Below are 26093 nucleotides of genomic sequence, written 5' to 3' on the forward strand. Positions count from 1 at the left end.
CTACGTCAATTACCTGAAGTCAGTCAACTGCAAGTCATCTGGACAAAGTTCAGTTCACTCAACTACGTCAATTACCTGAAGTCAGTCAACTGCAAGTCATCTGGACAAAGTTCAGTTCACTCAACTACGTCAATTACCTGAAGTCAGACAACTGCAAGTCATCTGGACAAAGTTCAGTTCACTCAACTACGTCAATTACCTGAAGTCAGTCAACTGCAAGTCATCTGGACAAAGTTCAGTTCACTCAACTACGTCAATTACCTGAAGTCTGTCAACTGCAAGTCATCTGGACAAAGTTCAGTTCACTCAACTACGTCAATTACCTGAAGTCAGTCAACTGCAAGTCATCTGGACAAAGTTCAGTTCACTCAACTACGTCAATTACCTGAAGTCAGACAACTGCAAGTCATCTGGACAAAGTTCAGTTCACTCAACTACGTCAATTACCTGAAGTCAGTCAACTGCAAGTCATCTGGACAAAGTTCAGTTCACTCAACTACGCCAATTACCTGAAGTCAGACAACTGCAAGTCATCTGGACAAAGTTCAGTTCACTCAACTACGTCAATTACCTGAAGTCAGTCAACTGCAAGTCATCTGGACAAAGTTCAGTTCACTCAACTACGTCAATTACCTGAAGTCAGACAACTGCAAGTCATCTGGACAAAGTTCAGTTCACTCAACTACGTCAATTACCTGAAGTCAGTCAACTGCAAGTCATCTGGACAAAGTTCAGTTCACTCAACTACGTCAATTACCTGAAGTCTGTCAACTGCAAGTCATCTGGACAAAGTTCAGTTCACTCAACTACGTCAATTACCTGAAGTCAGTCAACTGCAAGTCATCTGGACAAAGTTCAGTTCACTCAACTACGTCAATTACCTGAAGTCTGTCAACTGCAAGTCATCTGGACAAAGTTCAGTTCACTCAACTACGTCAATTACCTGAAGTCAGACAACTGCAAGTCATCTGGACAAAGTTCAGTTCACTCAACTACGTCAATTACCTGAAGTCAGTCAACTGCAAGTCATCTGGACAAAGTTCAGTTCACTCAACTACGTCAATTACCTGAAGTCTGTCAACTGCAAGTCATCTGGACAAAGTTCAGTTCACTCAACTACGTCAATTACCTGAAGTCAGTCAACTGCAAGTCATCTGGACAAAGTTCAGTTCACTCAACTACGTCAATTACCTGAAGTCAGTCAACTGCAAGTCATCTGGACAAAGTTCAGTTCACTCAACTACGTCAATTACCTGAAGTCAGTCAACTGCAAGTCATCTGGACAAAGTTCAGTTCACTCAACTACGTCAATTACCTGAAGTCAGACAACTGCAAGTCATCTGGACAAAGTTCAGTTCACTCAACTACGTCAATTACCTGAAGTCAGTCAACTGCAAGTCATCTGGACAAAGTTCAGTTCACTCAACTACGTCAATTACCTGAAGTCTGTCAACTGCAAGTCATCTGGACAAAGTTCAGTTCACTCAACTACGTCAATTACCTGAAGTCAGTCAACTGCAAGTCATCTGGACAAAGTTCAGTTCACTCAACTACGTCAATTACCTGAAGTCAGACAACTGCAAGTCATCTGGACAAAGTTCAGTTCACTCAACTACGTCAATTACCTGAAGTCAGTCAACTGCAAGTCATCTGGACAAAGTTCAGTTCACTCAACTACGCCAATTACCTGAAGTCAGACAACTGCAAGTCATCTGGACAAAGTTCAGTTCACTCAACTACGTCAATTACCTGAAGTCAGTCAACTGCAAGTCATCTGGACAAAGTTCAGTTCACTCAACTACGTCAATTACCTGAAGTCAGACAACTGCAAGTCATCTGGACAAAGTTCAGTTCACTCAACTACGTCAATTACCTGAAGTCAGTCAACTGCAAGTCATCTGGACAAAGTTCAGTTCACTCAACTACGTCAATTACCTGAAGTCAGTCAACTGCAAGTCATCTGGACAAAGTTCAGTTCCCTCGACTACGTCAATTACCTGAAGTCAGTCAACTGCAAGTCATCTGGACAAAGTTCAGTTCCCTCGACTACGTCAATTACCTGAAGTCAGTCAACTGCAAGTGTACGTGAACTATTTTTTGTTGTTGTTTGTTGTTTGTTTGTTTTTTTGTTGTTGTCCACCTTTATTTAACCAGGTAGGCTAGTTGAGAACACCTTTATTTAACCAGGTAGGCTAGTTGAGAACACCTTTATTTAACCAGGTAGGCTAGTTGAGAACACCTTTATTTAACCAGGTAGGCTAGTTGAGAACACCTTTATTTAACCAGGTAGGCTAGTTGAGAACACCTTTATTTAACCAGGTAGGCTAGTTGAGAACACCTTTATTTAACCAGGTAGGCTAGTTGAGAACACCTTTATTTAACCAGGTAGGCTAGTTGAGGACACCTTTATTTAACCAGGTAGGCTAGTTGAGAACACCTTTATTTAACCAGGTAGGCCAGTTGAGAACACCTTTATTTAACCAGGTAGGCTAGTTGAGAACACCTTTATTTAACCAGGTAGGCCAGTTGAGAACACCTTTATTTAACCAGGTAGGCTAGTTGAGAACACCTTTATTTAACCAGGTAGGCTAGTTGAGAACACCTTTATTTAACCAGGTAGGCTAGTTGAGAACACCTTTATTTAACCAGGTAGGCTAGTTGAGAACACCTTTATTTAACCAGGTAGGCTAGTTGAGAACACCTTTATTTAACCAGGTAGGCTAGTTGAGAACACCTTTATTTAACCAGGTAGGCTAGTTGAGAACACCTTTATTTAACCAGGTAGGCTAGTTGAGAACACCTTTATTTAACCAGGTAGGCTAGTTGAGAACACCTTTATTTAACCAGGTAGGCTAGTTGAGAACACCTTTATTTAACCAGGTAGGCTAGTTGAGAACACCTTTATTTAACCAGGTAGGCTAGTTGAGAACACCTTTATTTAACCAGGTAGGCTAGTTGAGAACACCTTTATTTAACCAGGTAGGCTAGTTGAGAACACCTTTATTTAACCAGGTAGGCTAGTTGAGAACACCTTTATTTAACCAGGTAGGCTAGTTGAGAACACCTTTATTTAACCAGGTAGGCTAGTTGAGAACACCTTTATTTAACCAGGTAGGCTAGTTGAGAACACCTTTATTTAACCAGGTAGGCTAGTTGAGAACACCTTTATTTAACCAGGTAGGCTAGTTGAGAACACCTTTATTTAACCAGGTAGGCCAGTTGAGAACACCTTTATTTAACCAGGTAGGCCAGTTGAGAACACCTTTATTTAACCAGGTAGGCCAGTTGAGAACACCTTTATTTAACCAGGTAGGCTAGTTGAGAACACCTTTATTTAACCAGGTAGGCTAGTTGAGAACACCTTTATTTAACCAGGTAGGCCAGTTGAGAACACCTTTATTTAACCAGGTAGGCTAGTTGAGAACACCTTTATTTAACCAGGTAGGCTAGTTGAGAACACCTTTATTTAACCAGGTAGGCCAGTTGAGAACACCTTTATTTAACCAGGTAGGCCAGTTGAGAACACCTTTATTTAACCAGGTAGGCTAGTTGAGAACACCTTTATTTAACCAGGTATGCCAGTTGAGAACACCTTTATTTAACCAGGTAGGCCAGTTGAGAACACCTTTATTTAGCCAGGTAGACCAGTTGAGAACCAGTTGAAGTTCTCATTTACAACTGCGACCTGGCCAAGATAAAGCAAAGCAGCGCGACACAGACATGGAATAAACAAGCGTACAGTCAATAACACAATAGAAAAATCTATATACAGTGTGTGCAAATGTAGTGAAATTGGGGAGATAAGGACAACCACTGTGTCAGGGTGAAAGACAACATAGGCAGTCAATTTGACCTTCCTTAAACCAACAGAAAGAGAACCATTTCTTATGGCTCAGGTCTCCTGTTATTTCTGTGCCCGTTTGAGGGATGGGGAGGGTCAGTCTCTTCCTGTACAGCTGCCCCCCATAGAGACCTAGCTGACCTGACCCCCATAAAGAAACACTTAGCTTCATTAGATTGATATTTCAGGATGACAGGGAAACATGGTTTACATGGACATGACAGAGGGCAGAGGGTTCAACCAGTCTAAACCAGCTGACCCAGTCTAAACCAGCTGTCCCAGTCCAAACCAGCTGACCCAGTCTAAACCAGCTGCCCCAGTCCAAACCAGCTGACCCAGTCCAAACCAGCTGCCCCAGTTTAAACCAGCTGCCCCAGTTTAAACCAGCTGCCCTAGTCCAAACCAGCTGACCCAGTTTAAACCAGCTGACCCAGTCCAAACCAGCTGACCCAGTCCAAACCAGCTGTCCCAGTCCAAACCAGCTGTCCCAGTCCAAACCAGCTGACCCAGTCCAAACCAGCTGTCCCAGTCCAAACCAGCTGTCCCAGTCCAAACTAGCTGACCCAGTTTGACACTAGCCGTGTCCCAGGTCTGTTCATGGCCCAACTTCTATGACCATCTTAATTGGTATGAAAATGACCCCAGGAGCTGGCAAGACAGCACAAATAGATCTGGTCTCACATCAGGGTTTTCCTGTTCCAAACCACAACAGTCCTTTAACATACAACAAACATAACTTTATATTCTGGTACCACAACAGACATAACTCTATATCCTGGTACCACACCAGACATAACTCTATATCCTGGTACCACACCAGACATAACTCTATATCCTGGTACCACACCAGACATAACTCTATATCCTGGCACCACACCAGACATAACTCTATATCCTGGTACCACACCAGACATAACTCTATATCCTGGTACCACACCAGACATAAATCTATATCCTGGTACCACACCAGACATAACTCTATATCCTGGTACCACACCAGACATAACTCTATATCCTGGTACCACACCAGACATAACTCTATATCCTGGTACCACACCAGACATAACTCTATATCCTGGTACCACACCAGACATAACTCTATATCCTGGTACCACACCAGACATAACTCTATATCCTGGTACCACAACAGACATAACTCTATATCCTGGTACCACACCAGACATAACTCTATATCCTGGTACCACACCAGACATAACTCTATATCCTGGTACCACACCAGACATAACTCTATATCCTGGTACCACACCAGACATAACTCTATATCCTGGTACCACACCAGACATAACTCTATATCCTGGTACCACACCAGACATAACTCTATATCCTGGTACCACACCAGACATAAATCTATATCCTGGTACCACACCAGACATAAATCTATATCCTGGTACCACACCAGAAATAAATCTATATCCTGGTACCACACCAGACATAACTCTATATCCTGGTACCACACCAGACATAACTCTATATCCTGGTACCACACCAGACATAACTCTATATCCTGGTACCACACCAGACATAACTCTATATCCTGGTACCACACCAGACACAACTCTATATCCTGGTACCACACCAGACACAACTCTATATACTGGTACCACAACAGACATAACTCTATATCCTGGCACCACACCAGACACAACTCTATATCCTGGTACCACACCAGACACAACTCTATATCCTGGTACCACACCAGACACAACTCTATATCCTGGTACCACACCAGACACAACTCTATATCCTGGTACCACACCAGACACAACTCTATATCCTGGTACCACACCAGACACAACTCTATATCCTGGTACCACACCAGACACAACTCTATATCCTGGTACCACACCAGACATAAATCTATATCCTGGTACCACACCAGACATAAATCTATATCCTGGTACCACACCAGACATAACTCTATATCCTGGTACCACACCAGACACAACTCTATATCCTGGTACCATACCAGACACAACTCTATATCCTGGTACCACAACAGACATGAGCAAACATTGTCACAATTTTTCCTCTTTTGGGTAGACAGAAAACCACTCCTCAGTCCTCTGTCTGACAGAAACACATGCACGCAAGGAAGTTGCTCAGAACTCTGGGACAATATGGGCTCTGTAGGGGCCCTAAAGGAAGCTGCTCAGAACTCTGGGACAATATGGGCTCTGTAGGGGCCCTAAAGGAAGTTGCTCAGAACTCTGGCACAATATGGGCTCTGTAGGGGGCCCTAAAGGAAGCTGCTCAGCACTCTGGGACAATATGGGCTCTGTAGGGGCCCTAAAGGAAGCTGCTCAGCACTCTGGATGCATTATAAATGTGAACTACATGCGGGTACATCACCAGGCATAGAACGAGAGAAGGGCATCACACTCTGGTCCACACAGTGACACTAGACATACTGGACAACCTTACCCATACAGGATGATCTCTGTGTATTTCTTGTTGTGCTACACATTATTACATGGGTGATATTTATCCTTGCAGTTTGATAAAGAGCTTTCAGACAAGACAAGTGTGGGGGGGGGGGGAACCCCAGACCTTCCCTATAATCAAAGGAAGGACATGAACTCTAACCAAAGCTCCTCTATCTCAATCAAAACACAGAATGTCATCATTTTGATCACCAGAAATCGTACAAACAAAGTCGTTAAAAATGCAAAAGATGGAAGTGCGGCTATTGAAACATTTAGAATATGAGAAGAACGACGCACGACTGCCACCACAAAGAGCCTTTAAGACCAGGATTGGCTGGGAGCTAAACGGGATATGGTAAGGGCTCATTTCAGCACGGCAGGACACACACACGCACCGCCCTGGCCCCCAGCCACTGTCCACCCCTCCATATGAACATCACAGGAACCTCTGTGGTTGTTTCAGGGTGGTCTAAGATCAGATGGCCCTGTGATAACCTTCTCTTCCTGGCCCTCAGAAGTCCCTGTTTGTAAATGAACTCCTGAAAGAGTAAAGAAGGGCTCTTCTGGACAGGCACACTCATTTCATCCTACAGATATCTGGAGAAACAGGAAACAGTCTCCTATAGATATCTGGAGAAACAGGAAACAGTCTCCCACAGATATCTGGAGAAACAAGAAACAGTCTCCAACAGATATCTGGAGAAACAGGAAACAGTCTCCAACAGATATCTGGAGAAACAGGAAACAGTCTCCAACAGATATCTGGAGAAACAGGAAACAGTCTCCTACAGATATCTGGAGAAACAGGAAACAGTCTCCTACAGATATCTGGAGAAACAGGAAACAGTCTCCTACAGATATCTGGAGAAACAGGAAACAGTCTCCAACAGATATCTGGAGAAACAGGAAACAGTCTCCAACAGATATCTGGAGAAACAGGAAACAGTCTCCAACAGATATCTGGAGAAACAGGAAACAGTCTACTACAGATATCTGGAGAAACAGGAAACAGTCTCCCACAGATATCAGGAGAAACAGGAAACAGTCTCCCACAGATATCTGGAGAAACAGGAAACAGTCTCCTACAGATATCTAGAGAAACAGGACACAGTCTCCAACAGATATCTGGAGAAACAGGAAACAGTCTCCAACAGATATCTGGAGAAACAGGAAACAGTCTCCTACAGATATCTGGAGAAACAGGACGCAGTCTCCTACAGATATCATGCAGCCTACCTTTGGGCCAATCCAGTTATCCCAGTGTGGACCTAAGTCCAGTGTTATAGAGCCTTTAAGACCCGTTATTCATGCTAGGTCTTCCCCCTTTCCTCGCCACCAAGGAAGTGTTTTCATTTGAAGATCAAAACAATTTCTCAGGTAATCCGGGGCCCCCCCCGGGATTCTGTTCCCCTCCCCTCTCCTCACACCCTGAAAACCCATGAATGAAACTCCACACACAGAGGTCCTATTTTCCTCCCTTTTCACTTTGCCAGGAGATTAGGAGGAGGAAGAGGAGGCAGAGAAGACGAGTAGATGAGGAGGAAGAGAAGAGGAGAAGACGAGGAGCAGAAAAGGGGATGAGGAGGGAGAGGGGAAGGAGGAGGAGAAAGAGGAGAAGGAGGATGTTTTCCAATGGGTAACCACTCAGGGGGCAGTCCCCCCCCTGGGGAAAGGGACAGGAAATGAAGGCAGGGTACACTGGGCCCAGATGCTGCTGCTCAACCAGCTTTCCCCCCTCTCATCTCTCAAACGTGGTAAACTGTATATTTTGCTTTAAAATATTTGACTTTAAATCGATTAAAGCTACAATATGTAACTTTATGGACGACCTGACCCCCAAAATTCACATAGAAAATGTGAGTTATAGATCTGTCATCCTCATTGAAAGCAAGTCTGAGAGGCGGTAGATCTGTTCTGTGTGTGCTATTTCTGTGCTTCCCGTTCATAAATGTTGTTTTTGAATCTTGTAATTTTGGTTCTGTACAACAGCTTCAAACAAGTTTAAAATACAATATTTTTGGTTATGGACAATGTGTTTCACAGCGGTTTAGACGGTACAGTGATTCTCTACACTTTACTTGCTTGTTTTGTCATAAACTGAAATTAGGCAAACTATTAGATTAAAAATTTTAGCAACCAGGAAATGGAGGAGCTCTTTCTGCATAGTGCATCCTTAACACAAGGAGAAGGAGGACATCGCATTTGCAGATTGTAAATCACTTGACTATTACGGTGTCGTGGAGATCAACTGGGGAGAAACGCATACCCCGATTCCAAGGTCAACTCATACAACGTGAATAGGTTGTATTTGCCTAAATAAGCTGTTAATGTGTTATTGTTCCTCGGTGGAAGGCTCGTCTTCCTGTGAAGTCGGTGGTGAGGATATTGTTCTCCTGTCACCACACTTCCTGTGAGTCGGTGGTGAGGATATTGTTCTCCTGCCACCACACTTCCTGTGAAGTCGGTGGTGAGGATATTGTTCTCCTGATACCACACTTCCTGTCAGTCGGTGGTGAGGATATTGTTCTCCTGCCACCACACTTCCTGTGAGTCGGTGGTGAGGATATGGTTCTCCTGCCACCACACTTCCTGTGAGTCGGTGGTGAGGATATTGTTCCCCTGCCACCACACTTCCTGTGAGTCGGTGGTGAGGATATTGTTCTCCTGCCACCACACTTCGTGTCCGCCAACACTGGGTCTAAAAAAGGTCTATTCTCCGTTCCACAGCCGTTCCACAGCCGTTCCACAGCCGTTCCACAGGTGCACACAGCCCCATCCTGTCCCATTTGTGTCTCAGTGAATGGGCTCTTTAAATATGACACCTTCCCATGAAAATAACCCCCTGGTGCGTGACAAGGCAAGGAGGGGGAGCTGACATCATCGTCTTCAGTGGCAGACCAGTCAACCAGATCTGGGCGTCACTGCCAGAGCAGAGCGAGTCTTTCACAGAACACAAAAACACATTCTGTTCTAACAACAGAACTCAGGTTCGCTGTGCAGCGAAGTTGTATGCGGACTGGTGCAATGTTAAACTCACTGTGCGGCAGAGTGGTGGCTGACTCAATTCCTATGAGAAATTTAAAAATGTTTTCATTAATTTCTATCTTCTATCTTCTACAGTATTTTAAATAGTGGGTCAGTTTTCCAGACTCAGATTAAGCCTACTCCTAAACTAAAAAAAAAACATGTTAATTGGAGATTCTACATTAAAACTGCCTCTTGTTCCAGGACTCGGCTTAATCTGAGTCCGGGAAACTGGCCCTTTATGTTCTGTAGAGTTGCACAGTGTTAGGTGTCATCTCTAGCCAGGTTAGGGCTGATATTTGGGGGTTCAACCAGTCCAAACCAGCTGCCCCAGTCCAAACCAGCTGACCCAGTCCAAACCAGCTGACCCAGTCTCACACTAGAGGGCAGAGGGTTCAACCAGTCCAAACCAGCTGACCCAGTCTCACACTAGAGGGCAGAGGGTTCACCCAGTCCAAACCAGCTGTCCCAGTCCAAACCAGCTGACCCAGTTTGACACTAGCCATGTCCCAGGTCTGTTCATGGCCAACTTCTATGACCATCTTAATTGGTATGAAAATGACCACAGCACAAATAGATCTGGGTTTTCCTGTTCCAAACCACAACAGTCCTTTAATCCTTTAACATACAACAAACATAACTTTATATCCTCTCCTGACAGGTTAGGGGTGATATTTGGGGGGTGATATTTGGGGGTGATATTTAGGGGGTGATATTTAGGGGTGATATTTAGGGGTAATATTTGGGAGTGATATTTGGGGGTGATATTTAGGGGGTGATATTTAGGGGTGATATTTGGGGGTGATATGTAGGGGTGATATTTAGAGGTGATATTTGGGGGTGATATTTAGGGGTGATATTTAGAGGTGATATTTAGGGGTAATATTTGGGAGTGATATTTAGGGGTGATATTTGGGAGTGATATTTAGGGGGTGAAATTTAGGGGGTGATATTTAGGGGTGATATTTAGGGGTAATATTTGGGAGTGATATTTGGGGGTGATATTTAGGGGGTGATATTTAGGGGTGATATTTAGGGGTGATATTTGGGAGTGATATTTGGGGGTGATATTTAGGGGGTGATATTTAGGGGTGATATTTAGGGGTAATATTTAGGGGTAATATTTGGGAGTGATATTTGGGAGTGATATTTAGGGGGTGATATTTGGGGGGTGATATTTGGGAGTGATATTTAGGGGTGATATTTGGGAGTGATAGTTGGGGGTGATATTTTGGGGGTGATATTTGGGGTTGATATTTGGGGGTGATATTTAGGGGTGATATTTGGGGGTGATATTTAGGGGGTGATATTTGGGGGGTGATATTTGGGAGTGATATTTGGGGGTGATATTTAGGGGGTGATATTTAGGGGGTGATATTTAGGGGTGATATTTAGGGGTAATATTTGGGAGTGATATTTGGGTGTGATATTTAGGGGGTGATATTTAGGGGTGATATTTAGGGGTAATATTTGGGAGTGATATTTGGGGGTGATATTTAGGGGTGATATTTAGGGGTGATATTTGGGAGTGATATTTAGGGGGTGATATTTAGGGGTGATATTTAGGGGTAATATTTGGGAGTGATATTTAGGGGTGATATTTGGGGGTGATATTTGTACTTTAACTGGCCCAAGTGGCTTCCCTTGGCTTCTCTTGTTCTTGTGCGTAGTGTTGGAACAGTCATAAACTATTCCAAGTCTGTTCCAACATTCTGCAGTGCGACACACACTCTGCAAATTCCTGGGATATTTCCTATTCCTGTGGCTCTGCAGAATATGCTGCAGCTAGCCAATCAAATCACAAAGACAGGACTGCTATACCTGATGTTGATATATTTACCACAGGTTGTTTTAATGTACTGTATTAAAAACTAGATGAGCAGCAGAACATTCATGGACATCAAAGCCTTGCTCCTCCAAGTTTCCAGTTGTATTAGTCGTATGTACGGTACACATGGTACACATCGTCCAACTAAATGCTTACCTGCAGATTCCTTCTCAACAGTGCAACAACAATAAGAAACAATAAAAGATAAGAATATGAACATAAAGTAAATGGCATTAGAGTAGAATAAACATTTTAGCATCAGTGTACTAATACAGGAAGGCACAATTATAGTCCAATATTTGGAGAGGAACCAGCATTTCTTCATCGCCTTAGGAAGTAGAGGCGCCGTTGCACCCTCTTGACCAGAGTGGTGGTGTTGTTGGTCCGTGTCAAATCCTCTGTGATGCAGACAACGAGGAAATAAAACTGCTGACTCTCTTTACTGTAGTCCCATCGGTGTGGATTGGGTCATGTTCCCTCCTATGCTTCCTGAAGCCGACAATCAACTCCTTTGTTTTTGCCGACGTTAAGGGAGAGGTTGGTGTCCTGGCACTCCAATGCCAGGCTGACTCTTCATTGCTGGCCAACAACCGGGATGTCGTCAGCAAACTAGATGATGGAATTGGTGTCGTGAAAAGCCTCACAGTCGTGGGTGAACAGGGAGTACAACAGAGGACTGAGGACACACCCCTGGTGGGCCCTTAAGGGAGTACAGCAGAGGACTGAGGACACAACCCTGGGGGGGCCCTGTGTTAAGAGTCAGTGTGGAAGAGGTGTTGTTGCCAATCCTCACAGCATGCCAGTCAGGAAGTCCAGGATTCAGTTGCAGAGGGTGGTGTCCAGACCCCGGGCTCTGAACTTGGTGTCAAGCTTGCAAGGGAACAATAGTGTTGAATAATGAACTGTAGTCAATGAACAGCATTCTCACATAGGTGATCCTCTTGTCCTGATGTGTTACGGCCATGTGAATAGTGATGGAAATGGCATCTTCCGTGGATCTGTTGCAGCAGTAGGAAAATTGGATCAGCCTCGGAGAGTGAAAGCATCTGGTCGTCCGGAACAACGAGAGTCCTCCTGAATGACTTGGTATTGTCGGCCTTGAAGCGAGCATAGAATGTGTTAATCTCATCTGGGTGGGAGGCTTCTGTGTGCAACGCACAGCTGGATTTGCATTTGTAGTCTGTGATAGTCGGTAGTCCTTGCCACGTGCTGCGAGCCGGAGTTGTCGAACATCAATTGAAGTTTGAGTCTGTATTGTCTTTTTGCATCCTTAATGGATTCGCAGAGCTCGTACCTGCTTGCCTTGTACGCTTTGCGCGCCACCAAGTCATCAGGGTTTGTTCTGTTGACATTGAATGCTGCAGTACGGGCTCTCAGCATTGTATGGATATCTCCGTTCATCCAGGGTTTTTGGTTGGGGTAAGTCCGGATTGTTATTGTGGGTACAACATCATCAACACATTTCCTAATCAAGCCTGACTGACTATGTGTATTCCTCAATGTTGACGGATGAGTCCTGGGTGGATTACTATTCTCTAAACAGTCCTGCAGCATGGAGTCTGCCCCTCTGTCCAGCGCCCCCACTATTCTCTAAACAGTCCTGCAGCATGGAGTCTGCCCCTCTGTCCAGCGCCTCACTATTCTCTAAACAGTCCTGCAGCATGGAGTCTGCCCCTCTGTCCAGCGCCCCCACTATTCTCTAAACAGTCCTGCAGCATGGAGTCTGCCCCTCTGTCCAGCGCCCCCACTATTCTCTAAACAGTCCTGCAGCATGGAGTCTGCCCCTCTGTCCAGCGCCTCACTATTCTCTAAACAGTCCTGCAGCATGGAGTCTGCCCCTCTGTCCAGCGCCTCACTATTCTCTAAACAGTCCTGCAGCATGGAGTCTGCCCCTCTGTCCAGCGCCTCACTATTCTCTAAACAGTCCTGCAGCATGGAGTCTGCCCCTCTGTCCAGCGCCCCCACTATTCTCTAAACAGTCCTGCAGCATGGAGTCTGCCCCTCTGTCCAGCGCCCCCACTATTCTCTAAACAGTCCTGCAGCATGGAGTCTGCCCCTCTGTCCAGCGCCCCCACTATTCTCTGTGTTGGTGGCTCCCTCTAGAGTTTCTGCTTGTAGGCGAGGTGTAGGAACAGAGAGACGTGATCTAATTGGCCGAATTGGGGGTGGGGTATGGCTTTGCATCATGGATGTTTGTGTGTACATGGTAAAGCACACTGGATCCTCCTGTGGGGGAGGATACATGGTTGGTGATATTTTGGGAAATATTGGTTTTAGACAGGCTTGGTTAAAGTCACCCGTGACAATAAAGACTGCTTCTGGGTGAGAGGATTCTTGCTGGATAATGAGCTTTTACAGTTTGCTGAGTGCTGCCTTGGTGTTTGCTTGTGGCGGTATGTACACAGCTGTAATAATAATAATGATAATAATGATAATAATGATAATAATGATAATATATAATAATGATATTAATAATAATAATGATAATAATAATAATTATAATAATGATAATAATAATAATAATAATAATGATAATAACAATGATAATAATGATAATAATGATAATAATGTAATGATAATATATAATAATGATAATAATGATATTAATAATAATAATGATAATAATTATAATTATAATAATAATAATAATGATAATAACAATGATAATAATGATAATAATGATAATAATAATAATAATGATAATAATAATAATGATAATAATAATAATAATAATGATAATAATAATGATAATAATGATAATAATAATAATGATAATAATAACAAGAATAATAATAATGATAATAATGATAATAATAATAATGATAAAAATAATAATAATAATGATAATAATGATAATAATAATAATGATAATAATAATAATGATAATAATAATAATAATGTGTGATGTTCTGTTCATCTCCATATTGTACACCGTTAATTCTTCTCACTTACTTTCACACCGAAATGTGTCCCTTTAGGAATAACGCCTTTCTTAGCTCACCCCTAACCCACCAACCACCAACGCATAAATCAGTCCTGGATTGAAACATTATTTGAAATCTTTTGAAGTGCCCGCCCCGGTGGGTGTGTTTTTTTTTTGGGGGGGGGGGGGGGGGGGGGGACTATTGAATCCATTGCAACAGGTCAGGTCAATTAAGCACAGCTGAAGTATTTGAAATGATTTCGAGTAGTATTGAACCCACGTCTGGCACGAATCCCCATTTATCATGGTTGTTGTGTAGCAGGGCAGAGTGACAAGGGCACGCTATAAATATATCAAACAGAGCTGAGGGAGAGAGAGAGAGGAGGGGGGGACTGCTTAATGTAACAGAGCTGAGGGAGGGAGAGAGAGAGAGAGGAGGGGGGGACTGCTTAATGTAACAGAGCTGAGGGAGGGAGAGAGAGAGAGAGGAGGGGGGGACTGCTTAATGTAACAGAGCTGAGGGAGGGAGAGAGAAAGAGAGAGAGGAGGGGGGGACTGCTTAATGTAACAGAGCTGAGGGAGGGAGAGAGAGAGAGAGGAGGGGGGGACTGATTAATGTAACAGAGCGGAGGGAGGGAGAGAGAGAGAGAGGAGGGGGGGACTGCTTAATGTAACAGAGCTGAGGGAGGGAGAGAGAAAGAGAGAGAGGAGGGGGGGGACTGCTTAATGTAACAGAGCTGAGGGAGGGAGAGAGAGGAGGGGGGGGACTGCTTAATGTAACAGAGCTGAGGGAGGGAGAGAGAGGAGGGGGGGGACTGCTTAATGTAACAGAGCTGAGGGAGGGAGAGAGAGGAGGGGGGGGGACTGCTTAATGTAACAGAGCTGAGGGAGAGAGAGAGAGAGAGAGAGGGGGGGGGACTGCTTAATGTAACAGAGCTGAGGGAGGGAGAGAGAGGAGGGGGGGACTGCTTAATGTAACAGAGCTGAGGGAGGGAGAGAGAGGAGGGGGGGACTGCTTAATGTAACAGAGCTGAGGGAGGGAGAGAGAGAGAGAGGAGGGGGGGACTGCTTAATGTAACAGAGCTGAGGGAGGGAGAGAGAGAGAGGAGGGGGGGGACTGCTTAATGTAACACAGCTGAGGGAGGGAGAGAGAGAGAGAGGAGGGGGGGGGACTGCTTAATGTAACAGAGCTGAGGGAGGGGAGAGAGAGAGAGAGAGGAGGGGGGGACTGCTTAATGTAACAGAGCTGAGGAGGGAGAGAGAGGAGGGGGGGACTGCTTAATGTAACAGAGCTGAGGGAGGGGAGAGAGAGAGAGAGGAGGGGGGGGGACTGCTTAATGTAACAGAGCTGAGGGAGGGAGAGAGAGAGAGAGAGAGGAGGGGGGGACTGCTTAATGTAACAGAGCTGAGGAGGGAGAGAGAGGAGGGGGGGACTGCTTAATGTAACAGAGCTGAGGGAGGGAGAGAGAGAGAGAGAGGAGGGGGGGACTGCTTAATGTAACAGAGCTGAGGGAGGGAGAGAGAGAGAGAGAGGAGGGGGGGACTGCTTAATGTAACAGAGCTGAGGGAGGGAGAGAGAGAGAGAGAGGAGGGGGGGACTGCTTAATGTAACAGAGCTGAGGGAGGGAGAGAGAGAGAGAGAGGAGGGGGGGACTGCTTAATGTAACAGAGCTGAGGGAGGGAGAGAGAGAGAGAGAGGAGGGGGGGACTGCTTAATGTAACAGAGCTGAGGGAGGGAGAGAGAGAGAGAGAGAGGAGGGGGGGACTGCTTAATGTAACAGAGCTGAGGGAGGGAGAGAGAGAGAGAGAGAGGAGGGGGGGACTGCTTAATGTAACAGAGCTGAGGGAGAGAGAGAGAGAGGAGGGGGGGGACTGCTTAATGTAACAGAGCTGAGGGAGAGAGAGAGAGAGAGGAGGGGGGGACTGCTTAATGTAACAGAGCTGAGGGAGAGAGAGAGAGAGAGGAGGGGGGGACTGCTTAATGTAACAGAGCTGAGGGAAGGAGAGAGAGAGAGAGAGGAGGGGGGGACTGCTTAATGTAACAGAACTGAGGGAGGGAGGGAGAGAGAGAGAGAGGAGGGGGGGACTGCTTAATGTAACAGAACTGAGGGAGGGAGGGAGAGAGAGAGAGAGGAGGGGGGGACTGCTTAATGTAACAGAACTGAGGGAGGGAGGGAGAGAGAGAGAGAGGAGGGGGGGACTGCTTAATGTAACAGAACTGAGGGAGAGAGAGAGAGAGAGGAGGGGGGGGACTGCTTAATGTAACAGAGCTGAGGGAGAGAGAGAGAGAGAGGAGGGGGGGACTGCTTAATGTAACAGAACTGAGGGAGGGAGGGAGAGAGAGAGAGGAGGGGGGGACTGCTTAATGTAACAGAGCTGAGGGAAGGAGAGAGAGAGAGAGAGGAGGGGGGGACTGCTTAATGTAACAGAACGGAGGGAGGGAGGGAGAGAGAGAGAGAGGAGGGGGGGACTGCTTAATGTAACAGAACTGAGGGAGGGAGGGAGAGAGAGAGAGAGGAGGGGGGGACTGCTTAATGTAACAGAACTGAGGGAGGGAGGGAGAGAGAGAGAGAGGAGGGGGGGACTGCTTAATGTAACAGAACTGAGGGAGGGAGGGAGAGAGAAAGAGAGGAGGGGGGGGACTGCTTAATGTAACAGAGCTGAGGGAGGGAGAGAGAAAGAGAGGAGAGGGGGACTGCTTAATGTAACAGAGCTGAGGGAGGGAGAGAGAAAGAGAGGAGGGGGGGACTGCTTAATGTAACAGAGCTGAGGGAGGGAGAGAGAGAGAGAGAGGAGGGGGGGACTGCTTAATGTAACAGAGCTGAGGGAGAGAGAGAGAGAGAGAGAGAGAGAGAGAGAGGAGGGGGGGGGGCTGCTTAATGTAACAGAGCTGAGGGAGGGAGAGAGAGAGAGAGAGGAGGGGGGGACTGCTTAATGTAACAGAGCTGAGGGAGGGAGAGAGAAAGAGAGAGGAGGGGGGGACTGCTTAATGTAACAGAGCTGAGGGAGGGAGAGAGAGGAGGGGGGGACTGCTTAATGTAACAGAGCTGAGGGAGAGAGAGAGAGAGAGGAGGGGGGGACTGCTTAATGTAACAGAGCTGAGGGAGGGAGAGAGAGAGAGAGGAGGGGGGGACTGCTTAATGTAACAGAGCTGAGGAGGGAGAGAGAGGAGGGGGGGACTGCTTAATGTAACAGAGCTGAGGGAGGGAGAGAGAAAGAGAGGAGGGGGGGGACTGCTTAATGTAACAGAGCTGAGGGAGAGAGAGAGAGAGAGAGGAGGGGGGGACTGCTTAATGTAACAGAGCTGAGGGAGGGAGAGAGAGAGAGAAGAGGGGGGGACTGCTTAATGTAACAGAGCTGAGGGAGGGAGAGAGAGAGAGAAGAGGGGGGACTGCTTAATGTAACAGAGCTGAGGGAGGGAGAGAGAGGAGGGGGGGACTGCTTAATGTAACAGAGCTGAGGGAGAGAGAGAGAAAGAGAGGAGGGGGGGACTGCTTAATGTAACAGAGCTGAGGAGGGAGAGAGAGGAGGGGGGGACTGCTTAATGTAACAGAGCTGAGGGAGGGAGAGAGAGGAGGGGGGGACTGCTTAATGTAACAGAGCTGAGGGAGGGAGAGAGAAAGAGAGGAGGGGGGACTGCTTAATGTAACAGAGCTGAGGGAGGGAGAGAGAGGAGGGGGGGACTGCTTAATGTAACAGAGCTGAGGGAGGGAGAGAGAGGAGGGGGGGACTGCTTAATGTAACAGAGCTGAGGGAGGGAGAGAGAGGAGGGGGGGACTGCTTACTGTAACAGAGCTGAGGAGGGAGAGAGAGGAGGGGGGGACTGCTTAATGTAACAGAGCTGAGGGAGGGAGAGAGAGAGAGAGGAGGGGGGGACTGCTTAATGTAACAGAGCTGAGGGAGAGAGAGAGAGAGGAGGGGGGGACTGCTTAATGTAACAGAGCTGAGGGAGAGAGAGAGAGAGAGGAGGGGGGGGCTGCTTAATGTAACAGAGCTGAGGGAGAGAGAGAGAGAGGAGGGGGGGGACTGCTTAATGTAACAGAGCTGAGGGAGGGAGAGAGAAAGAGAGGAGGGGGGGACTGCTTAATGTAACAGAGCTGAGGGAGGGAGAGAGAGAGGAGGGGGGGACTGCTTAATGTAACAGAGCTGAGGGAGGGAGAGAGAAAGAGAGGAGGGGGGACTGCTTAATGTAACAGAGCTGAGGAGGGAGAGAGAGAGAGAGGAGGGGGGGACTGCTTAATGTAACAGAGCTGAGGAGGGAGAGAGAGGAGGGGGGGACTGCTTAATGTAACAGAGCTGAGGGAGGGAGAGAGAGAGAGAAGAGGGGGGGACTGCTTAATGTAACAGAGCTGAGGGAGGGAGAGAGAGAGAGAGGAGGGGGGGACTGCTTAATGTAACAGAGCTGAGGGAGGGAGAGAGAGGAGGGGGGGACTGCTTAATGTAACAGAGCTGAGGGAGGGAGAGAGAGGAGGGGGGGACTGCTTAATGTAACAGAGCTGAGGAGGGAGAGAGAGGAGGGGGGGACTGCTTAATGTAACAGAGCTGAGGGAGGGAGAGAGAGAGAGAGGAGGGGGGGACTGCTTAATGTAACAGAGCTGAGGGAGAGAGAGAGAGAGGAGGGGGGGACTGCTTAATGTAACAGAGCTGAGGGAGAGAGAGAGAGAGAGGAGGGGGGGGCTGCTTAATGTAACAGAGCTGAGGGAGAGAGAGAGAGAGGAGGGGGGGGACTGCTTAATGTAACAGAGCTGAGGGAGGGAGAGAGAAAGAGAGGAGGGGGGGACTGCTTAATGTAACAGAGCTGAGGGAGGGAGAGAGAGAGGAGGGGGGGACTGCTTAATGTAACAGAGCTGAGGAGGGAGAGAGAGAGAGAGAGAGGAGGGGGGGACTGCTTAATGTAACAGAACTGAGGGAGGGAGAGAGAGAGAGGAGGGGGGGGCTGCTTAATGTAACAGAGCTGAGGGAGGGAGAGAGAGAGAGAGGAGGGGGGGACTGCTTAATGTAACAGAGCTGAGGGAGGGAGAGAGAGAGAGAAGAGGGGGGGACTGCTTAATGTAACAGAGCTGAGGAGGGAGAGAGAGAGAGAGGAGGGGGGGACTGCTTAATGTAAAAGAACTGAGGGAGGGAGAGAGAGAGAGAGGAGGGGGGGACTGCTTAATGTAACAGAGCTGAGGGAGAGAGAGAGAGAGGAGGGGGGGACTGCTTAATGTAACAGAGCTGAGGGAGGGAGAGAGAGAGAGAGGAGGGGGGGGACTGCTTAATGTAACAGAGCTGAGGGAGGGAGAGAGAGAGAGAGAAGAGGGGGGGACTGCTTAATGTAACAGAACTGAGGGAGGGAGAGAGAGAGAGAGGAGGGGGGGACTGCTTAATGTAACAGAGCTGAGGGAGGGAGAGAGAGAGAGAGGAGGGGGGGGACTGCTTAATGTAACAGAGCTGAGGGAGGGAGAGAGAGAGAGGAGGGGGGGACTGCTTAATGTAACAGAGCTGAGGGAGGGAGAGAGAGGAGGGGGGGACTGCTTAATGTAACAGAGCTGAGGGAGGGAGAGAGAGAGAGAGGAGGGGGGGGACTGCTTAATGTAACAGAGCTGAGGGAGAGAGAGAGAGAGAGGAGGGGGGGCTGCTTAATGTAACAGAGCTGAGGGAGAGAGAGAGAGAGGAGGGGGGGGGGGCTGCTTAATGTAACAGCATCCCTCAGAACCGCCCTGTTGATTCTAGACCCCTCTTAACCCTGAGGTTGGATTCTGGGCTGTCTCCCAAATAGCATCCTATTCCATGTATAGTGCAATACTGGCTAATACAAACGTCTAACCCTCTGTCCTGTCCTGTCCTCTACTGAAGAGTTAAACCAGCCTTCTGGTTGCTACAGACGTCTACCCTCAGTCCTGTCCTCTACTGAAGAGTTAAACCAGCCTTCTGGTTGCTACAGACGTCTAACCCTCTGTCCTGTCCTGTCCTCTACTGAAGAGTTAAACCAGGCCTTCTGGTTGCTACAGACGTCTACCCTCAGTCCTGTCCTCTACTAAAGAGTTAAACCAGCCTTCTGGTTGCTACAGACGTCTAACCCTCAGTCCTGTCCTCTACTGAAGAGTTAAACCAGCCTTCTGGTTGCTACAGACGTCTAACCCTCAGTCCTGTCCTGTCCTCTACTGAAGAGTTAAACCAGCCTTCTGGTTGCTACAGACGTCTAACCCTCAGTCCTGTCCTGTCCTCTACTGAAGAGTTAAACCAGCCTTCTGGTTGCTACAGACGTCTAACCCTCAGTCCTGTCCTGTACTGACCCAACGCTCTAACCACTAGGCTACCTGCCATTCCTATACTCTAACCACTAGGTTACCTACCACAGCTCTAACAGAACAGCTCTAACTGAACAGCTCTAACTGAACAGCTCCAACTGAACAGCTCCAACTGAACAGCTCTAACTGAACAGCTCTAACTGAACAGCTCTAACTGAACAGCTCTAACTGAACAGCTCTAACAGAAGGGCTCCAACTGAAGGGCTCTAACTGAACAGCTCTAACAGAAGGGCTCCAACTGAAGGGCTCTAACTGAACAGCTCTAACTGAAGGGCTCTAACAGAAGGGCTCCAACTGAAGGGCTCTAACTGAAGGGCTCTAACTGAAGGGCTCTAACTGAAGGGCTCCAACTGAAGGGCTCTAACTGAAGGGCTCTAACTGAAGGGCTCTAACTGAAGGGCTCCAACTGAAGGGCTCTAACTGAAGGGCTTTAACTGAACGGCTCTAACTGAAGGGCTCCAACTGAAGGGCTCTAACTGAAGGGCTCTAACTGAAGGGCTCCAACTGAAGGGCTTTAACTGAACGGCTCTAACTGAAGGGCTCCAACTGAAGGGCTCCAACTGAAGGGCTCCAACTGAAGGGCTCCAACTGAAGAGCTCCAACTGAATAGCTCCAACTGAAGGGCTAACAGAAGTGCTCCAATTGAAGGGCTCCAACTGAAGGGCTTACCAAGAAAACAGTGAATGTTTCTGAGTGGCAGAGTTACAGTTATGATATAAATCTACTTGGTAAGAGCTGAAAATGGCTGTCTAGAAATTATCAACAACCAACTTGGCAGAACTTTAAGAATTTCAAAATTAATAAATGGGCAAATGTTGCACAATCCAGGTGTGGAAAGCTCTTAGAGAATTACCCAGAAAGACTCACAGCCGTAATCGCTGCCAAAGGTGATTCAACGAAGTATTGACTCAGGGGTGTGAATACTTATGTAAATTAGATATTTCTGTATTTCATTTTAAATACATTTGCTAAAATATCTAAAAACATGTTTTCGCTTTGTCATAATGGGGTATTGTGTGTAAATGGGTACAACAACAACAAAACATATGTAATCCTTTTAGATTTCAGGGTATAACACAACAAAATGTGTAATAAATCAGGGGGGGATGAATCCTTTCTGAAGGAAATGCCAAAATCCCAAACTATCCCTTTAAACGGTTCTATGCAGTTTTTATTTAATTTTTTATTAATAAGTGATGCGCGAGTTGACTCATAACCCCCAGTGGGTTGAATAAAGACAAAACGATACCTTAAAAAAAAAATCCATAAATGTATAATTCTTGTGCAATTTATATCTATAGGCTACATTGAGGGTTATCTTTCACAGTTTTAACTGAATTATAATATTTTGATTTATTTATTTAAATAATCTTTATTTAACTAGGAAAGTCAGTTAAGAAGAAATTCTTATTTACAACGACGGCCTACCCCGGCCAAACCCGGACGACAGCCTACCCCGGCCAAACCCGGACGACGGCCTACCCAGGCCAAACCCGGACGACGGCCTACCCCAGCCGACGGCCTACCCCGGCCAAACCCGGACGACGGCCTACCCCGGCCAAACCCGGACGACGGCCTACCCAGGCCAAACCCGGACGACGGCCTACCCCGGCCAAACCCGGACGACGGCCTACCCCGGCCAAACCCGGACGACGGCCTACCCAGGCCAAACCCGGACGACGGCCTACCCCGGCCAAACCCGGACGACGGCCTACCCCGGCCAAACCCGGACCCCGGCCAAACCCGGACGACGGCCTACCCCGGCCAAACCCGGACGACGCTGGGCCAATTGTACACTGAATTTAGACGACCAGACGCCTATTTAAAACCAATCACCATCTCTCCAAAGAAGATACTAAATACAGTGAGTTTGTAAACATTCTTTGTGAAATGGGCTTTTAAACGATGTGAAACTTTAAAATGTTTGATGTAATGTCCATTTTAAGCGTGGTTAAAAATTCACGAGCATCTGTATGATTGTAGCATGATAAACTAAAGAAACAAATAAAAATTTTTTTTATTACATTGTTGATATTTACATGTTTACTTTATGAAAATACCAACAAATCTCAAAATGAATAAATAAATGGATAGATGTCATTTCTGGCTTTGGTGCCTGGCCTTAACTCCTGTGTGGTTAAAGTGCCCAATCAATTTACAATGTACAAGGCAGCTAGTCTTCAATTTTTACCGGTTGAGCATTTTGTTGTGTCCTGTCGGTCTGTTTTGCCCTGTAGTCGCTGCCAGTTTGGAAGACGTTGTTAAGGCCTCTAGAAAGGGCCAAGTGATATAAAAACACAAATTATTCATTAATACGCTGTAATGTGTGAACACTTTACCTAGCTAGCGCCAATAACTTGTAATTACAGGAAAATCTGTGAAATACAAAACCCCTCCCCTCAATGAATTTCATTCATCCATTAACTACGATTACAGTAGCAACTACTTGTCTTTTTTGTTTACAGTATAATACAGTCAATTTTACAGTATTTTACTGTGTGTCATTACACATTACTTGCTTTAATACCGTATGTGTGTGTGTGTGTATGTGTGTTTGTGTGTGTGTGTCTGTGTGTGTGTGTGTGTGTATATATATATATATATATATATATATAACAGTTGTTGTACTGTAATATTAAATACAGAATGTTACTTGCCTGTAAATTGCTGTCAAACTCATAGTAACACCTTTACAGCGTAGTCATTACCCCTTAAAAGTGTAGTCATTATCCATTTACAACGTAGTCATGACCCCCTTTACAGCGTAGTCATTACCCATTTACAGTGTAGTCATTACCCATTTACAGTGTAGTCATTACCCCCTTTACAGCGTAGTCATTACCCCTTTACAGTGTAGTCATTACCCCCTTTACAGCGTAGTCATTACCCCCTTTACAGCGTAGTCATTACCCCTTTACAGTGTAGTCATTACCCCTTTACAGTGTAGCCATTACCCCTTTACAACGTAGTCATTACCCCTTTACAGTGTAGTCATTACCCCTTTGCAGTGTAGTCATTACCCCTTTACAGTGTAGTCATTCCCCCTTTACAATGTAGTCATTACCCCTTTACAATGTAGTCATTACCCCTTTACAATATAGTCATTACCCCTTTACAGTGTAGTCATTACCCCTTTACAACGTAGTCATTGCCCCTTTACAATGTAGTCATTACCCCCTTTACAATGTAGTCATTACCCCTTTACCATGTAGTCATTGCCCCTTTACAGTGTAGTCATTACCCCTTTACAGTGTAGTCAAAGAGCCCCTGTCAACTGATGCTGAGGTATATCAACTTCTGCAGAATAGAATAGAAGTTAGAGGTTTATTCCCCATTTTAAGCTCTAACCCCAAACTCAAAAGCCCGAAAGAGCCCCATCAATATATATTACAGATTCTGATAGAATGACACCGATTAATAAATAGCACTCACCTCTGCGAGCAACGTATCCTGCTGATCCTGGCTCAACGTAAAATTCCCTTGGTGCAACGGGCTGCTCCGTAACACGGTGATATGTAAGGTAAGAAGTAAAAGTCCTAAAAGCAACAAGAGTTCTGCCGCCAATCGAACCATCCTTTTCACCCGACCGGTCTTGGGTCCCTGCGGTGATGCAGGGGGTCCTCCGCCAGCTCCTCCCGTTGCAGACACTCCCAGCTCCGGATCCGCTGCGGGCGAGGAGCCGCAACACCACTTCGGAGCCACTTCTGGATTCAGAATTACAATTTTAAGGGGAAAGGGGTGGGGGGGTTAAAGGAGAATAGAGGAATCAAGAAAAACAAATCGGTCAAAATGTCAAGTTTGGGACCACGTGGTTATGTTAGGTTCATTAACATCAGATCAGCGTCGGTGGAGAGCGGTCTTCAAGTGGAACAAAAAGTGGGTTCAGATTCAATGTGTAAAAACGATCAAAGTTAAAAAGGTCCTTAAAGCGAGGTTCAGGTTTCCTTTGGTATCCCCGTGGATGATATGCTTCTTCTATGTCGGAGTGGATCTCCAAAGTTATTTCTCCAAAATGCTGTCAGGGCGACTGTGTAAAACTGCCCATGGGTAAAGTAATGAAATAACTACGGAATTATTTGTTTGTTTGTTGCGCCCAACGTGTATACTATGTTAAAAATAATGTAGTCTTATCGCGTGTTGCACTCCAGGTAGAGTCTTCTATCAAGAGACTTCCAGCCCGGTGTTTCCGGCGCCACGTTCTCCACCTTTTTTTTAAACCAGAATTAAACCTTTTCCTCGCCTTACAATCAAACCGTCTTGCTCTCTTCTCTCTCATCTGTGGTACGCAAGACTCCTTGGTTTTGATATTTTGGACACATTCTCCCTCCCGCCCATTATCTGGGCTATCATCTATCCAAAAGCGTCATATTGAGTTCGCAGATGGTGATTAACGCGTTGGTGTGGTACACCTTTGGCACACCATCACACCACCCAAAAAGTGGATCTCCCGGAAGAAGAAAAAACAACTAGTTTGAGGAGTTCTCCCTTTCAAGCACAACCGTTATCCATCCAGTCGCGAATCCAGACATGCTGCTGGCTATTCTCCGCAGTGTAAAACCAGTAGCCTTCCGATCCAAGCGTCAAGTGCGTCCCTCAGCTCTCACCGTGTCCAAAAAGTGGAAACCAAACGAGAGCCTCTCCACACTGTATACACGCTGTTTTTCTCTCGCAGGACTCTCCTGTAGGCGAAAGTGTTTGTATACGCCCCTCTTCTGGTTTGCTGTCAAGCTCCCCCCCCCGTTTCTTAATTTAACCCTTTCTATCCTTTCAGCGCCGGTGACACGGGAGGGACGGTGGCAATGCAACTCAGCATGGCGCTGATAACATGCAAGCCACAGTCAACCCACTGGACACTCTGTAGCCCGGCATCTGCATATGTGCTCGATGTTATTGCATTAACTGATCATATTGACTTTAAAAGTGAAGATATTACAAATGATACATGATACATTGAAGCTATTATGCTACATTAGCAAAACGAATTGTGTCGCCAGCCTTCTAGGCTACAGTGGGTGACTGACTGACTCTATTACTGCCAGGCTACAGTGGGTGACTGACTCTGTTACTGCCAGGCTACAGTGGGTGAATGACTGACTCTGTTACTGCCAGGCTACAGTGGGTGACTGACTGACTCTGTTACTGCCAGGCTACAGTGGGTGAATGACTGACTCTGTTACTGCTAGGCTACAGTGGGTGACTGACTGACTCTGTTACTGCTAGGCTACAGTGGGTGACTGACTGACTCTGTTACTGCTAGGCTACAGTGGGTGACTGACTCTGTTACTGCCAGGCTACAGTGGGTGAATGACTGACTCTGTTACTGCCAGGCTACAGTGGGTGACTGACTGACTCTGTTACTGCTAGGCTACAGTGGGTGACTGACTGTCTCTGTTACTGCCAGGCTACAGTGGGTGACTGATTGACTCTGTTACTGCTAGGCTATAGTGGGTGACTGACTGACTCTGTTACTGCTAGGCTCCAGTGGGTGACTGACTCTGTTACTACCAGGCTACAGTGGGTGACTGACTGACTCTGTTACTGCCAGGCTACAGTGGGTGACTGACTCTGTTACTGCCAGGCTACAGTAGGTGACTGACTCTGTTACTGCCAGGCTACAGTGGGTGACTGACTGACTCTGTTACTACCAGGCTACAGTGGGTGACTGACTGACTCTGTTATTGCCAGGCTACAGTAGGTGACTGACTCTGTTACTGCTAGGCTACAGTGGGTGACTGACTGACTC

The 26093-nt window shown here is 46.5% G+C and overlaps 1 protein-coding gene across 2 annotated transcripts in view; it reads right to left on the minus strand.

Moving 5' to 3' along the window:
• Nucleotides 1–25028, minus strand: part of LOC139367874 (isthmin 1) — a 60772-nt gene extending 35744 nt beyond the window's left edge. Inside the window, exon 1 of one of the 2 annotated variants that reach the window (XR_011626892.1) lies at nt 23783–25017. Coding sequence is in view for 1 of the 2 variants with exons in the window: in XM_071106224.1 (XP_070962325.1) it covers nt 23783–23923 (141 nt within the window). In the remaining variant the exon portion in view is untranslated. Of the gene's footprint in view, nt 1–23782 lie in introns of both variants that reach the window. The other variant, XM_071106224.1, reaches the window with a different exon arrangement.
• Between the last annotated feature and the right edge of the window lie 1065 nt (nt 25029–26093).

The sequence above is a fragment of the Oncorhynchus clarkii genome, chromosome 16 (assembly GCF_045791955.1).
Source record: "Oncorhynchus clarkii lewisi isolate Uvic-CL-2024 chromosome 16, UVic_Ocla_1.0, whole genome shotgun sequence".
NCBI lineage: Eukaryota > Metazoa > Chordata > Actinopteri > Salmoniformes > Salmonidae > Oncorhynchus > Oncorhynchus clarkii.